We start from the raw sequence: 16,151 nt of genomic DNA, 5'->3' as shown, positions 1-16,151 counted from the left end.
AAGTAGGTGCTGAAGAGGGTGGGTCTGAGTGAGGACCCCTGGGGGATGCTGTAGATTATATTCTTGGGCTTGGAGGTGAAACGAGGTAGGCGGATTCTCCAGGTGTGTCCTGTGAGAAAGGCATGGATCCACTTGAGAGCGTTACTCCAGTTTCCGATGTGGTAGAGTCTGGTGATGAGGGTGTGATGGATATGGTGTTGAACACCGTTGAGAGGTCGAGGAGGATTAAGGCTGCTTTCTCTCCGCAGTGGAGGAGGGCTCTGATGTAGTCTGTTGCAGCGATGAAGGTGGTCTTGGTGCTGTGGTTGGCACAGAAACCACTTTGGGAGGTGTCTAACAGAGAGTATTCTTCAAGGTATTCGTAGAGCTGTTGATTGATGGCTCTTTCCAGAACTTTGACAGGAAAGCGAAGCAGTGAGATTGGGCGGTAGTTTGAGGTCACTGTGCTGTTTTCTTCAGGAGTGGTTTTACCTCTGCGTGCTTCGAGGCGTCGGCAATGGTGGCCATTGTGGAGGTGATGAATGATGGGAGTGAGGGCACTGCTGATCTCTCTCTGTCCCAAATTTCATTTAAGTTTTCAGGGTGTGGTTAAGGGTGAGATGACTGACTGTCAAACGTCAGTAATGTCAAGAAGCAAAGGTATAACCATTATCTGTGGTCAGGAAGACAGTCTATGATTTATTTATTTTTAATAAACAATTTTATAGATTTTTTAAGATACAGGAAAAGACACCACAGGGTAAAAAAACATGGATCGACAATGAAAGAAAGGATTAGTTGTGTGTAGGTAAATGTACATCTTGAGAATTAACCCAAAAAACAGAGAGTCGGTCCACACCTGCCAACCCCAAGTCTCTTGTGACTCTGAAAGTTCATGGCAGGAGACCCAGCCACTTCCCTCACACAATGACATGTTTGCATGAACACCATATCGCCTCATAAACTGATCTTTCTTAGCTAGCGCATCAGTCGACCCCTTGCCTCCATTTCAGAAGAGACGGTGTGCTGGGGGAGTTCAACAAACTGCAATGTCTTGCTTTGCTACCATCTGTAGTTGGCATGGTCGTCAGGTTCTAGTTTTGGTTGTTTCGAAAATTGGCAGATCCAGCCTGTCTTGAGAGCTTCTGGGAAGATGCCTCAAATTATGAAGGGATCGACTAGGGTGTGCGAGTTTCTCCAAAAAACACTAAGATTTAGGACAAGTGTAAGACATCTTTATAGGAAGGGACTTTGCTGGAGTTGAATATTTTGCAAAGTCTATGAGAGACAGGAGATTACACTGCATCTCAACAATGATCATATTGCAGAGGGAAGGGATGGGGTCAGAAAAGAAGCACGCTTGGTATTGCCAAAGGACTGTTAGGTCTTCCCCATTTTTTCCACTCAAGAAGAGGTTGATGGCATTGCACTAAAGTGGGGAGGAGTGTGGAAATAAAGGGTGAAGCAAGGAGCTGATGTAGCACTTTATTCTTGTGAAGAGTGCTCCGCTTCTGTAGGCATTTTCAAGTACCTGGCCTTGGCTTATGTGATGAGTTGCTTCTGTGTTGAACGTTGCAACTTCAAGAGCATAAGCATCGGGAATTCAGTTTATCTTCCATTTTCTGTCTTGTGTGGACGGAATGGCGAGATGCAGTACTAGGCTGCGGAAGTATTCAGCTTGCACTTTTGTGTTTTAACTGGGAGCATGGGTGTATGTATAGTTTTTCAGCAAAGCACCGAAGTCTTTTATAAAGGTGTTGATACTGCATGTGGTGCTGGAAAGGTAAAACACCAATTTGAGCATCAGGTTGCTGTTACAGAAGTCTTTGAAAGCTCTGAAAGATTGTTGTTCTCTTTTGAATTGGCCTTGGTCTGTTGATTGGATACCCAGAAGAATGAAGAGGATGGAAACATGGTTTAGCCAGTAAGGTAATGTTGTGAGGTTGAGGAGGGCGTCTTTTTTTTTTTTTTTTTTTAAATACTTCTGTTGTCTGGGAGGTTGAAATCATCACCAAGGAGAGTAATAAGGACACAGCAGGTTGAGTTGGTGATGTTGAAGCTCAACAACTAAGTTCTTGTGCCCTCTAACGACCTCTAGATGAGATGGAATGTGGAGCACTGAATTTAGGAAAGTATTAAGCGGATATGCGAATCTTCATGGAGCTGAGTGTTGCTTGTTTGTCATATTATCAAGACTTGGAAGACTCACGGATAAAAGCATTCTTATATGCAGTTCATATGATGGATTGTGTAGTTTGTGACTTATTTTATGTATTTTTTATAAGAAAATGTGCATCTGAAGAGGACAGAGCCCTTTTCCATGCTGCTGCAAGCAACTACTGCACTATACACAGACAACAGAATAGGAAAGAATTTCCAATGCCTATTTGTAAATGTTTTCTAGTTTCAAAACATTAGCTCTCACAAGGAATATTTACGTTCTAGTTTTTGGCTCTCCATGAAACTTGTTTGAGAGATCACTAAGCAGTCTGTAACAGAAGATACTGGGACTGCATGTAAATCGCAAGAGGTGGGGGGGGGGGGCAGTTTTATACAGCTATCCAAGCATCACATCTCTTTTGCCTATATACATTGTACACTTACGAAGAACTTTAACTCAAATGTTTAAGCTATGTTAAACAGTGAACCATATGTTGGGTTGGACTCGTTTGAATTTTCAATTTTTCCTCAACTATTGAACCAGAAATCCAACAGATTTAATTAATTAATTGTTATTAAAAAAAAAATAACCAAAAAATAAACAATTCTCCTGATGATGTACCATTTGGAAAAATAAAGAACCAAGCTTCTTCCACTTGAAACATACAATGTTTGTAGAAGGGACACTGAAGTTTATCAAGTCAAAGGCCATAACTCTAACACATTAAAGCATTAAATACATTAAACAACCTAATTACAGTCCAACATAGAAACTATTTCCAAAAAACGTCACAGAAGACCTGCAATCATACAATTTGAGCACCAACATCAAAATTAGTGCATTCTGTTTTCAGGCTATGTGGAAGGAAAATGGGACAAGCAAATTGTCTCATTGGTATCAAAAAGAGGACATGTGAGTAGAACTTGCATTACATGACATGAAACATTCAACCCACATAGATGTAAGGTTTGTCTTTGCAGCTGGAATTAGACATTTCACCCACAAACCTAGACTGACACCATCCTAATAAAGCGCATCACATTTTGCCATTTTGGGCTGACAAGAGCACTGAGCAAAAAGAAGAGCCCAACATGGTCTAAATTGGGGAGTCTGCCTGGTTCTGGGTTTGCCAGACAATTATGCCACATTTTAAATGAATTAACATAAGATATAATAACTTCCCACTACACTTTGGGAAAGTGTGGGCACTTCATTACCTTCGCAACATACATGCAGTAGGAAAAGAATGAGATGTGTTTACAAGACAAGTTCAAGTACAATGTGGTCAGGTTCAGTGGTGGATTGTGCCTGGCATCATGGATATTACATTGAGGAGGCACATAAGTTTCCTGTGTGGTTCTCAGGACAGAAGAAGATGGTTTCAATCCAGCCATGAAGGCCAGTCAGAAGCAAAGAGGACCTTCATGTTGTGTTGCCTCCAATGTATTACCTTCCTAGGACACAGGTTTCAGACAGGGTCCAATGCAGTCAGTCAAAATGGCATCCTGCTTAGGTTGGGTCAAGGAAAATTGATGTTAAGGCTTGGCATTCTGCCGCAGGGTCCTACCATGTGACTGGGGGATGCGTGTCAGCAGTGTGTTTGCCTTTGTGCATTTTTGAGGTCGTGGAGGATGGCAGAGGAGTAGTGGGGGCGTTCGGTTACAGCTGCGGTGTTGCGTTTGATGGTCGTGGAGCAAAGGTTCCTTGCGTTGGACTCTGTCCAGGAATAGACCTGCAGGCCTTTGGTTCATGTCCACTGAGCCGTTGCTCTGTGGCCTGCATTAAGTAGGTCCTGGGGTGGGCACAATTTCTGTTGAAGCTATAACGGTGAACAAAAAAAGTTGGGCGGGAGAAATCGGGCTGTGGCGGTGTCACTTCGTCAAATGGCAGCAACTTCATCAGGCTGGAACAAGCAGGAACTCAAGACCATAGACAAGTGGAAGGGTTGGTGCCCAGGTGCCTCCATCCACAGCAGGACTCAGCAAATTGCCAAATTAACCATTTAGTCCTGTGACTGAATACATATTAGTCCTTTGAAAAAACAAATACAGTGACCCTTGCAAATATAGAAAGATACTCACCAGTTCAGAGAAGGTCAGTGTGTCCTATATTAAACTTTTTTTTCTTTTCGAGGCTGAAACTCTTAGACCTTGTCCTTTGTGTATTGGGCACTGAACTCAAATTCAGAGATTGACATATACTGTTCATCTTTCAAGGGATTTACAAAGTCACTCACAAACAATCCAAAGAATCATGTTATGACAGAAGGCACAACCTTCATATTTACTAACTTAACAGTTAAACAGCTCCACAGACATTTAGAATAAAATCTCAGCAATTCATTAAAAAAAAGGTAAAGTAGAGTAAAGGTTACAAAGTGAAATTTGAAAACTCACTGCAATTTGCAAGTTACGTTTAGCACCATAATCCACAACTCTTACAGCCATGGAAACTATAATTCACACGAGGAGCAATGATCTTGGATTTCACCCTTGATGTGACAGGTGAGATTGCAAATCTCATTACCCTTACCTGCCCTGAAAGAGAAAACTATTAATATAGTATCTATTGGTCATAGTATGTGTTATTTCATGACATTATGCTATTAGGTGTTATTTTATAGGATAAATATTGTGACGTCCTTATCAATGCTTTTTTTGTGCGAGTAAGGTATACAGGACTGTTGTTATGACAGTATTTTTTGGCTTCAATTTGTAATCATATCAGAACTTGCACAGTGGATTTTAGTGTTATAAAGGAAGTGAACCATTACTTCAATCGTTGTTTTTTCCTGTGTTTTCTTATTTTAAATGTACTAGACCCCAACGGTTCCCGGTTACCAACCCCTGCCACACATGGGCACTGGCCATGCACTTTGGGGGTTAGGTACTGTATGCAGCCAATCCACGCTGTGCAACACCGACGGCCGTGAGCAGGGGGAGGAGGGTATGGGGGCTTGACCATGCTTAGTTGTAGTACACCAAACCCTTTAATTTTTCCCTTCAGGATTTGGGATTACTGTGCTGAATTTTCAAATCCTGGGAACCCAGGAAGCTCTGAAGGACCCAGGACCTCTGTTCGATCCGCAAATCCCAAAATTAGATTTTTTCAAAATTATTATTATAAACTTCAATGCTGGGAGCCTGGGGGGGGTCAGGCTAAACTCACACATACGAACCCCACCCCACCACCCCACTCCCCCAGCTATGACCTTTTTGCTTTTATTTTTCCCCAAAATGGCTCAGCGCAGAGCGTTGGGTAATGATGGCTCAGGCCAACAGTGTCTTGGCTCAAGGAAGTCACCCTGATTCTGAAACGACTGAAAAGCACATGTATACCTCTTGGTGCCCATGCGCTATATACAAGTGTAAAATAATAAAACCAATGAATAAGTGCTATTCCTAGCAGGCATGTTATAGTTCAGAGTCTGGGTTGGACCCCAGCCCTAAAGTTCAGTTTCTCAATTTGAAAGGGTAAACTAGAGGATGCGTCCTCATAACGAACAATCTTGTGCTCAGTCAGTTTTGAGATATCGACCATTAAATTTTGGGACATAAAAACGATGTACTGCCGGTGCTAATCCAATACAAGCATCCGTACCCCCACTGCATTTAACTTTGTGAACTAGTGGACTCTTAACACCATCTACTACTGAGATGCGCTCCTTCCCTCAGACGCTGAAACCCCATGAACTCGTTAGGGATTAAGGCCACCCTTAAAACATCACCACAGACCTGGGTGGTGTAGTGGGGTTTTGGGCAACTTCACTTTGTAGGACACATTTTTAAAATTCTCCATTAACTTTCACACCAACTTTAGTATTAAAGCCTTGCAGACTAAACGGCAGACAAAATCGGCGCCAACTAGATACATAATACCATTTGCCTGGAACCATATCTCATAAGAAGGAACTTAAGACCAAAGAGTTCCTGAAGACAGCTCAGGGCATCCAAATTTTACTCATAATGTAAGTTTAGCCATCAAGTCCCATGTACTTTGAATATCACATAAGTACTACAATAGCGAGGCAAGTGTACAGAGGAGAAATCAGATTGCCCAACTGGAGTACAACAGCAATTGAGGCCCAGTGACATCAGTGGTAAATGACAATATCCATCATAAATACTGCCCCAAAACCCAGAGAAAGGACTCACATGAATGCAAACTCTCAATTCACCCGAAGTCATCAGCGCGGAATATCCTTTTTCTTTTAAATATGCATCATAATTTAATTGCATCTTCTATGAAGATCAGATCCATCAAAATTACTACGAAGAGAGTGTAGCAAAGTGCCCCCTTGGGAAATGGCCACCCCCACTTTTTGCTCACTGGTATGGAGGTTTTGCGACTGGGGTGCACTAAGTTCCTGCTAAACAGTTCTCCAGTGCTCCTTCCCTAAAACAAAGTCAAAGGTCTAATTGTACACAACTGGCACACACACACACACCAGTACCTCGGTAAGTCCCTGATAAATGGTACCCCTGGCACCTAGGGCCTGGGGACTACAGAGAGTCCGTAAGGGCTACAGCATGCATTGTGTCACCCTAAGAGACCCCCTCCCGCCCCCTGCAAATCATAGACAGCCTGCCATTGCAGACTGTGTCATGGTGCGAGCCATGAGTGAAAACACAACATGGCATACACATTGTGTGCCAGGCACCAGTCACTGCATCTAAATATATGTAAGTCACCCCTACAGCAGGCCTCGGATCCCTAAGGCAGAGTGCATTATATTTGATGTGAGGCATATCTTCAGGAGCATATATGTCCCTGTGACATTTAGTTCAATCGCTTAGACACTGCAAGTGAGCCTTTTTAAGGTATGTAATAGGCACTGGTCAACACGAGTTACCCAGCTACAAAATAGCTTCACTGAAACCTATGGTGTTTGGTATCAAATACCTCATTTTAATAAATCTAGATAGATGCCAGTCTTGGATTTATTAGGACGTGCACCCAGACACCCAGAGGGCACTTTAGATGTGCCCTCTAAAAGCTACTAGTCCTCTAGTGTGCTGGCTGATGGTATCGACAAGCCAGCCACTGCAGACATGTTTCTGACCCCTAGAGCTGAAAGCCCTGCTCTCAGAGGCCAGAAACAATGCCTGCTCCGGAAGAAGGTGTTATCACCTCCTCTTGCAGGATGGCTTGTGAATCTGCATACAATGGCCAGGGACTCTAAAGACCCTCCGTCTTTGGTATATGATCCGGCTTCCCCCAGACCTGGGAGTTGCCACCCCCTGCCCGAGACCCATTTAGCACTAGGACAGGTGGGAAATTAGCTAAAGCAGGTAGGCATGGTGCAATACCAGCCTTGTCACACCCGTTATGTGCACCACAAAAGAAGGGTTCCACCATCTTGTTTTTGGTGGAGCTAGGAACTCTGGGACAGGGTTATACCCAATTCCCACAGGAAGAGGTCATACAAAGGGTGTAGTCACCTCAAGGGTAAATAGTCCATTACCTACTACCCTGCACTCCCCTGAATATCCCAAAATTCAGTATTTACGTGGCCTCCTGATACCAGAACAGATTCGACTGACTGAAGAAAGAAGAGGATATACAAGGGCCGAAGAAGCAAGAACTGTGAGCTGCTGTTGGACACTGCCGCCAGATCCTGCCTGTTTACCTGCTTTTGTCCCGATAATAGAGACCACTCTACTCGCCCTGAAGATGTGCATCCCTAAAAAAGCTTTGGAGAGCCTCCAGCAATTCACCAAGCCCATCAGCATCTCCCTTGAAGTGGAGGAGGCAACTTTCCTGCACCCTGCAGGCATTAACTGCAATGTGCGGTTCGCCGTTCCGCTGACCACCGGGTCCACCAATGCAGCAGCCGCCCAGAAGGATGTCGCCAAGCTCCAACAGGACCAACACATCTCCCACCTCATCATAAGACATCTTGGACCTACCGGAGCTGAACTGCACCAATACTCGGGGTACTGGACCCCTTGCATCAACCAATGCTTGAGTCAAGACTGGACTCTAACACCGCAACCAGAGACCAGCTGTTAAGGGATGTCAGCACTGCAGAGACCATCACCAAGAGTGGACTGGCTGCTCTGTTTTTGCCCACTCCTAGCAGGTCCACCTAAGAATTGTGGGTGCTTTGACAGAGGAGCACCGGATGACCAAAACCTGCTGCACCCGAGCTCCACAGCCCAGGTCCACAACAAATGACGGTGTTCCCTTGCTCCCAGGAGCCCCACCAACAAAGCCTCTGGAGCTCCTGGACTTGTTGCCAAGTCCCCCTCTGCAGCCTGCTTCAAAGCCAACTGTGCAGTGTGCAAGGCATCCGACTCATCCAGGACCTCTGCACACAGACAACCCGGGGCAGGTAAAACTGAACTGCTGGTGTTTCTTGTGACCTTGTCTACCTAGGACCACAATACTTAACAGAGACCCTTGAGAATCAACTGCAAGGACTCTGATGCAGTAAAAGAACTTGATCCAAAGGAAGTCCCTTTACTGCATAAAAATGCCTTTGAGCGAATTGTTACTTAGTGGCAAATATTTATATACATTCGATAAAATTACCATTTTTCTAAAATTGGTCTTCTTGAGTGTGCGTCTCATTTATTGACTGTGTTCAACAAATGTTTAGCGCTACCCTCTAATAGGCCTACACATCTTGCCCACACTATCACAAAAGAGAGCATTAGGGATTAATATTTTAACCTCTGTAAGCCAACAAGAGTTGCCTGGACTATCTGCATTGTGTCCCCATACATTCGGTACACTACAGATAGCCAGCTTGCTACAAAGAGCTAATTTCCCATGAAGCACAGCAATAAAATTAGGCTTCTAGCTGTACATATGAGTCTACAAAAATGAAAATTGGAAAAGAAACTGAAAACACGGAATAAAAGAGAAACTCTTTCAACAAGGTTACCATGCCGCTACAACTATTCAAACAGTGAATTCTCATTGTTAAATTTAAATACTTTTACCATTGCCTGCTGTACAAAATCAAAACTACTGTGAAATAATATGACTAAAAGGCCTTTACAGTGCCTGAAAATGTGACAAGATACACAAGTATTAACAAAACATGCTCTGCAAAGTCTCAGCTTCTTCCAGAACATGAACTCCAGGTAAGAAATTTATATCAGGTGCGCAGACAATATAAATATGGCCAGAGCACTCATACCACTTTTAAATTGTTTACGTGCATTTTATGCTAATACCTTAGCAAACCTACTTCTTGAAAAAGCTAATCTTATATCTGGAGTACAAACCAATTTGCAAACTATAGTTACCTACTGTGATTTATATACGTTTTTGTCTGTTAACTATTTCCTATTTTTAGAACAGACCAAATTTAGAACTAATGGTTGTAAAGCACAGGTTCAACAAGCACTGGCAAAGCCAATAGGTCTTGACTTTGCCAATGTGTTTTATCCATGTTGTACACCAGCGTGACTGCTGTTCAGAATGGCTAAAAGTTCGTGGAAGGGAGAAACGTGGCATGGACTGTTGTAGAGTGGAATGGCGAAGAGTGGATTAGACAGTTGTATAGTGCACTGGTGTAGAGTGCTGCAGACGCAAAGTGGAGTAGATAGGCGTAGAGTGCAGTGGCATAGAGTGGGGTGGTGTAGAATGGGGTGCCGTAGAGTTGAGTGGCATATAGTGGTGCAGAGTAGCATAGAGTGGTGCAGAGTAGCGTGCCATAATACAGCACAGTGGTGCAGAGTGGTGTAGAAAGCAGTGGTTAAGAGTAGAATGGCACAGAGTGCAGTGGTACAGAGTGGAGTAGAGTGCCACAGTGCAATGGTGTAGAGATTGTTTCAGAGTTGAGTGAAATGGCATAGAGTGGAGCGGTTCAGGAGAGAGTGCAGTTGCATAGAGTGGCGTAGAGTGTAATGGTGTAGAGTAAGGAGGTGTAGAGTGCAGTGGCATAGAGTGCAATGGTGCAGAGTAGATTAGAGTGACATACAATTGATTGGCCTAGAGTGCAGGGGCACAGAGTTGAATGTAAGAGATTAAAGTGAACTGCGTAGAGTGTAAGGGCATAAAGTGCAGTGGCATTAAGAGCAGTGTTGCAGAGTGTCGTGGACTGCAGTGGTGTAGAGTGGAGTTGTGCAAAGTAGACTGGTATGGCCTAGACTAGAGTGCTGTAGAGTGCAGTTGCATAGGCAGTTGCAAAGAGTGCAGTTGCAAAGAGTGCAGCGGCGTAGAGTGAAGAAGAGGGCACTGGCATAGAGTAGAGTGGTAAAGGGTAGTGTAGAGAGGTGTCGTGTGAAGTAGAGTGGAGTAGGGTGGTTCAGAGTAGAGTGCAGTGGCGTAGGGTGGAGTATTCATGGGATGGCAGCACACTGCCATTACAGACAACACATTTTCAATTCAAATGTCCATTACATTTGTATAGGCAGAGTCTTACTAATAAAACTATCCAGTGCACAGATGAAAATGTGTGGAAATTGCATCACCTAGTTTAATGATTCGTTTTAATCATGTTCCAATACCCTTCAAAAAATGTTGAGCGTTCATAAATCTGATATATTCTGAAATCCTTAATTGATTTAAATGTTATGGTGTGCTAGAAAAAAAAAAAAAAACACTATCCAGCAAGATTGTCACATAAGTCCTCTCACGTTGATGTCAGAAAGACAGTGCCTGGCAATTGACCTTAACCTCTGAATGCACAGCAAATGTGACAAGATAAGAACAAGATGTACAGGCTTGTTTACAGAAAGAGAGCACTTGGATGGATTCTGTAAAAAAAGGCTTTGGCAAGGGAAGGACTGAACTCAAGTTGGCCAGCCTAAAACAAATAAAGCCAGCAAATGGAAAGCAAGAAAGTGAGTTGCAAACCTCAAAGACAATGGCAAGCAATAGGCAGAATGCATTTGTAGGTCAACTTTCTGAATGTACCCAAGAAGTCTTTAGCAACCTAAAAATGCGCTATAATTTTAAGTATTTATTTAACAGCAATTTCTTCTGGTAGAATACATTGATGGTATTAGAATAAATCAACAGATGTTACAGCATATTTTTTAATCTTCATAGCACATTCTAGTATAAATGACAAGCGATGCCACTTCAAACGTTGGAATTAAAAATTGTTTGCCTTATAGAGATGGCATGCTGCTTATACTCACTGAGATAAGGTCATCCCTGGCCTTCAGAACCTTCAATCTAGCCTGATTCATCAAGTTTGACATCTGACTGTATATCAAATGAAAAAAAAAAAAAATATCAGAATAGAAAACAAACATACTTCCTCTTTCCCAAGATCTCAAATGCTTCTTCTAATATAATGCAAACCAAAACAAGGCAAACAATTTCCACACAGTAAAGCATTCCCAAATGTACAGTCAACTGTAACTGGCAAGACACAAAGGAATATAGGCATTACAGTTTTGTTATAGCTCTGATAATTTTACTGTTGTGTAAAAGATGGGCATTAGGGACAAAGCATCAAACACAATCACAACAGTGCAAGATATATTTTCTACCATAATAGAACAGGTGGCAGCAATGTGTAGATGAAAAGCAACCAGTTTCCGGTTGTCACACAAGTGACCTCCCAGGGAAAAAAAAAAAAAACCCTAATTCCAACTCATGAATTTCATCATTCATTCAACTTAAACTTTCTGAAGCCCTTTTAGATTACAGTTGTAGGAAGTTGGCTCTGTATATACTATCTCAAAGTGAGAGATAGTGTGCACAGAGTCCAAAGTTTTCCCTTAGAGGCTGATAGTGGCAAAATTAGAGAATACTAATGCTCTATTTTGTGGTAGTGTGGTCGAGCAGTAGGCTTATCAGAGGGTAGTGTTAGGCATTTGTTGCACTTACACAGGCAATAAATGAGAACACACACTCAAAGACTTAACTCCAGGCCAATTGGTTTGTATATAGAAAAATATTATTTTCTTCATTTATTTTGGAACCACAAGATTCAGAGTTCAAGTAAGTACATAAATTGTAAGCTACTTGGCATAGGTAAGTATGGAACTTTGAATTAAAACAGTAATGTACACATGGGGGTTGGGGAGGGTCACTCTGGCAATGCAGGCAGGGCACAGGGGCTTCTCGTGCCAGCCACCGAATGGGCAAGGATGAGGGCCGCCTGCTGGTCACTCCTGCACTGGTAGTTGGTTTCTCTCTGGCCTGGGGGGCTGCGGGTGCAGTGCTTCTTTCAGGCGTTGGGTTCTTTGTTACCAGGCAGTTGCGGTCAGGGGGAGCCTCTGGATTCTCTCTGCAGGCGTCGCTGTGGGGGTGCAGGGAGGTCATCTCAGGGTGTCCACGTTGTGGGAGTCGCCTGGGGGTCCTCTCTGCAGTGTTGGTTCTTCTGAGGCTGGAGTCCCTTTAAAGATGGTTTCTTTGTTGCTGTTTGGACAGAGCTGCTGTGCGTGAGAGTTTCTTGGTCCTTTGGGTGCAGATCAGTCCTCTGAGTCCTCAGAGGTTGCTGGTCTCGCTGGATGTGTCACTGTGCAGGTTCTTTGAGTCTGGAGACAGGCCAGTAGGGCTGGGGCCAAGTGAGTTGTCATCTCAGTCGTCTCTGCGGGGCTTTCAGGTCAGCAGTCCTTGTTGTAGGTTGCAGGAATCTGATTTCCTGGGTTCAGGGTTGCCCCTAAATACTCAATTTAGGGGTGCGTTTAGGTCTGGGGGGGCAGTAGCCAATGACTACTTCCTTGAGGGTGGCTACACCCTCTTTGTGCCTCCTCCCTATGGGGTGGGGGGCACATCCCTAATCCTACTGGGGGAATCCTCCAAAACAAGATGGAGGATTTCCCAAGGCAGGGGTCACCTCAGCTCAGGACACATTAGGGGCCCTCCTGACTGGAGGGTGACTCCTCCTTGTTTTTCTCATTATCTCCTCTGGACTTGCTGCCAAAAGAGGGGGCTGTGTCCAGAGGGGCGGGCAGCACCACTAGCTGAAGTGCCCTGGGGCACTGTATCACCAGGCTTGAGCCTTTGAGGCTTACCACCAGGTGTTACAGTTCCTGCAGGGGAGGTGTGAAGCACCTCCACCCAGTACAGGCTTTGTTCCTGGCCACAGTGTGACAAAGGCACTCACCCCATGTGGCCAGAAATCCCTCTGGATGTGGCAGGCTGGCAGAAATTGGTCAGCCTAGCACTAGTAGTTGGACTGGTATACAGAGGGCATCTTTAAGATGCCCTCTGTGTGCATTTCTCAATAAATCCCACACTGGCATCAATGTGGATTTATTGTGCTGAGAAGTTTGATACAAAACTTCCCCGTAATCAGTGTAGCTATTATGGAACCGTGGAGTTTGTTTCCCAGAGCATATACTCTTTATGGCTACCCTGCACTTACAATGTCTAAGAATTGTGGTATAGTGCACCCTCTCTAGCTGCTGTAAGGCCTGCTAGAGGGGTGACTTACCTATGCCACAGGCAGTGGGTTGTAGGCATGGCACTCTGAGGGGAGTGCCATGTTGACTGTCTTTTCTCCCCACTAGCACTCACAAGCTGTGAGGCAGTGTGCATGTGCTGAGTGAGGGGACCCCAGGGTGGCATATTACATGCTGCAGCCTTATAGACCTTCCCTCGCCACAGGGCCCTTGGTACCAGGGGTACCAGTTACAAGGGACTTATCTGTGTGCCAGGGCTGTGCCAATTGTGGAGACAAAAGTACAGTTTAGGGAAAGAACACTGGAGCTGGGGCCTGGTTAGCAGGGTCCCAGCACACTTTCAATCATAACTAGCATCAACAAAAGGCAAACATTTAGGGGGTAACCATGCCATCAGAGGCATTTTCCTACAACAGTCAAAGAGCCATCTGTTAATCATACATGGTATCTTCATGTTATTAAAGGCGTAATAGAAAAGTGTACCTGTAAGATATATTACAATAGCAGAAGAATGATTCATATAGTAACGTGTGCGCAAAACGTCTTATGGTATAAGGTACTCTTTAAATAATGCCAAAGTCAAACATAGCCTAGCACAAAGTAAAGTCTTGGGGATAGAGCTGCTAGTTTGCCTCCTTTAAACTCCCATAAAAATGTCATCCCAGAAAAAAAAAAAAAATCACCTCAAGATGCTCGACACACCAGTTTTCGGAGATCTAAGAAGACCACCATACATATTTTGAACCACTCTTAATGTGTAAAGGAAAGATGGGGAAATAGGGTCTCCCAATACCAGCCCTTCAGGATGGGTACCTTCACTAAATAAAAAAATAGTAATACAAAAAAAAAAAAAAAACTATGCACAACTATGGGATCCTATATAATTTTTCTAAGAGAAATCATTTTGAAAAAATGTCTTGCAAAACACCTAGACAGCCTATGTGTTAAAAATACAAATATTTAGTGTTTTTTTTATATATATCAAGAAGAAAATTAAGTTAGACTTTTAGCATCCTCCTCGAGGAAGTACTTGACGCAGACTTTTTAAGTTAGGAGATAATTCAAGAAACACAGATTGCTGTACAGATCAGACCAATTTAACAAATAACAGTAATCACAAAACATTTAACCATTTGCTAACAACATGGGGGGGGAGTTAGTGCAATTACCAAAGCTAATGAAGATAGCCAAGATGGGAAGCCATGAGTGCAAGGAAATATTTGTCCTTCATAATTATCCTCACGGACATTAATAAAATCCGAATGGTATTTCAATGTCCTAAATATCCTAACTGTCCAGGAGGACAAAGCGAGATAGGAGGGAGAAGCAGTAAAACAGCTTATTAGCCAAACAAATTGGAGAGAGAGGCTTGTCCTACTCGTCTGCCTTTAGGGTCCGAATCTATAAATTAGCAACTGCTTAGCATCTGGCAAAAAAGAGAATTACAAACAGTAAGTCATCAACAGATGTAATTGATTGGGCATATTTCATAAGAGCAGCAGTGGATGCCTCATCTCTCAGTGGCACACTAGGCTAAACTGGAAAACTCTAATTACATGTGCAATGAATACATATGGTGTATCTCTCCCTAAGAAGACTTCACATCATCTACCCGGACACATCCCAAAGGGGCGTCAGGTGCAACCTGCCAGTGGCAGACTTTCTACAAGTAATATGGAACTGCCCAGACATAGCGGTCTTCTGGAAAACTAACTATACTGCCACTCATTACACATGGCCAAGTCTACTACACGGACTACCCAATATACCCACGGGACAGGGGTAATTATCATTAACCTATTTGGGAGAAAACACCTGTCTAATACACTATAAGAAATCTCTCACCACTGTTATCTTGATGAAAGAGGTTTGTGTAGGACATTTCTCATAGGCAGTGCTTGCTGCAAAGTGTACCTTAACGGAGGAAGAGGGCAACCCACAACTCACTAAATGCAGAACATATAGAAGTACCACTTTTTTACATCTGGAAGGTTCAAAGCGGTTTTGAATGCCCCAGATAGAAAACCTGTTCCATTTGAAAGCATATGATGGTCTGGTGTAAGGAGGCTTTGCCTTTTTCAGAATGTCCATACATTGCTGTGGCAAATTCAAGTACATACATTGTATTCAGGAGCCAAATTTAACAATGGAAGTTTTGGGTGCAGGATCAAATGTGTGAAGATCAAATCTGCAAATCAGCCTCCTGTGTGGTAGTTCTGACAGGTGTGAAAGGTTTGTAAACCTACATTCCAGAGCGAGGAGGACCATTCTGGCTTTGCAGTGGGACAGATTGATCAGCACTGTACCCCCTCGACCATGGTTGATAACACCTGGAGGCGAAGTCTGGAAATTTCTTGCTTCCTTTGTCTAGCTGAGGAAAGCCTGAATAAAGACTATGCAGAACTTTCTCATTGAAAAACTACTTGTATTTGTTTCTGAAACAACCTGCTTAGAGAGTCTGCTTCTGCATTATGAATACTTGGAGGTGAACTCCTGTGATCTACAAGTCCCTTGCTATGAGCCATTTCCAGTCTGTTACGGATGGTGGTCTGGAATGAAAGTTTCATTGCTTGTTCAGATTGTATACTTGACAGTACAGCATTGATGTACTAAGAGGGACTTTGTCTTGAAGAATGAAAAAGGACTTCAGAACCAGACGGACTGCTGTTAGTTCCAGCACAATGATGTGGTAA

General features: G+C 43.5%; 1 protein-coding gene across 1 annotated transcript in view; it reads right to left on the bottom strand.

The window, feature by feature from the left end:
- ATP6V1E1 (ATPase H+ transporting V1 subunit E1) overlaps positions 1–16,151 on the bottom strand; it is a 138,090-nt gene that overhangs the window by 85,707 nt on the left and 36,232 nt on the right. The window contains exon 4 of the mRNA XM_069228058.1: positions 11,239–11,305. Within this exon, the coding sequence (XP_069084159.1) occupies positions 11,239–11,305 (67 nt within the window). The remainder of the gene's footprint in view (positions 1–11,238; positions 11,306–16,151) is intronic.

Source organism: Pleurodeles waltl, chromosome 4_1, assembly GCF_031143425.1.
Source record: "Pleurodeles waltl isolate 20211129_DDA chromosome 4_1, aPleWal1.hap1.20221129, whole genome shotgun sequence".
Classification (NCBI taxonomy): Eukaryota; Metazoa; Chordata; class Amphibia; order Caudata; family Salamandridae; genus Pleurodeles; species Pleurodeles waltl.
This window is presented reverse-complemented; position numbering and strand designations above follow the sequence as displayed.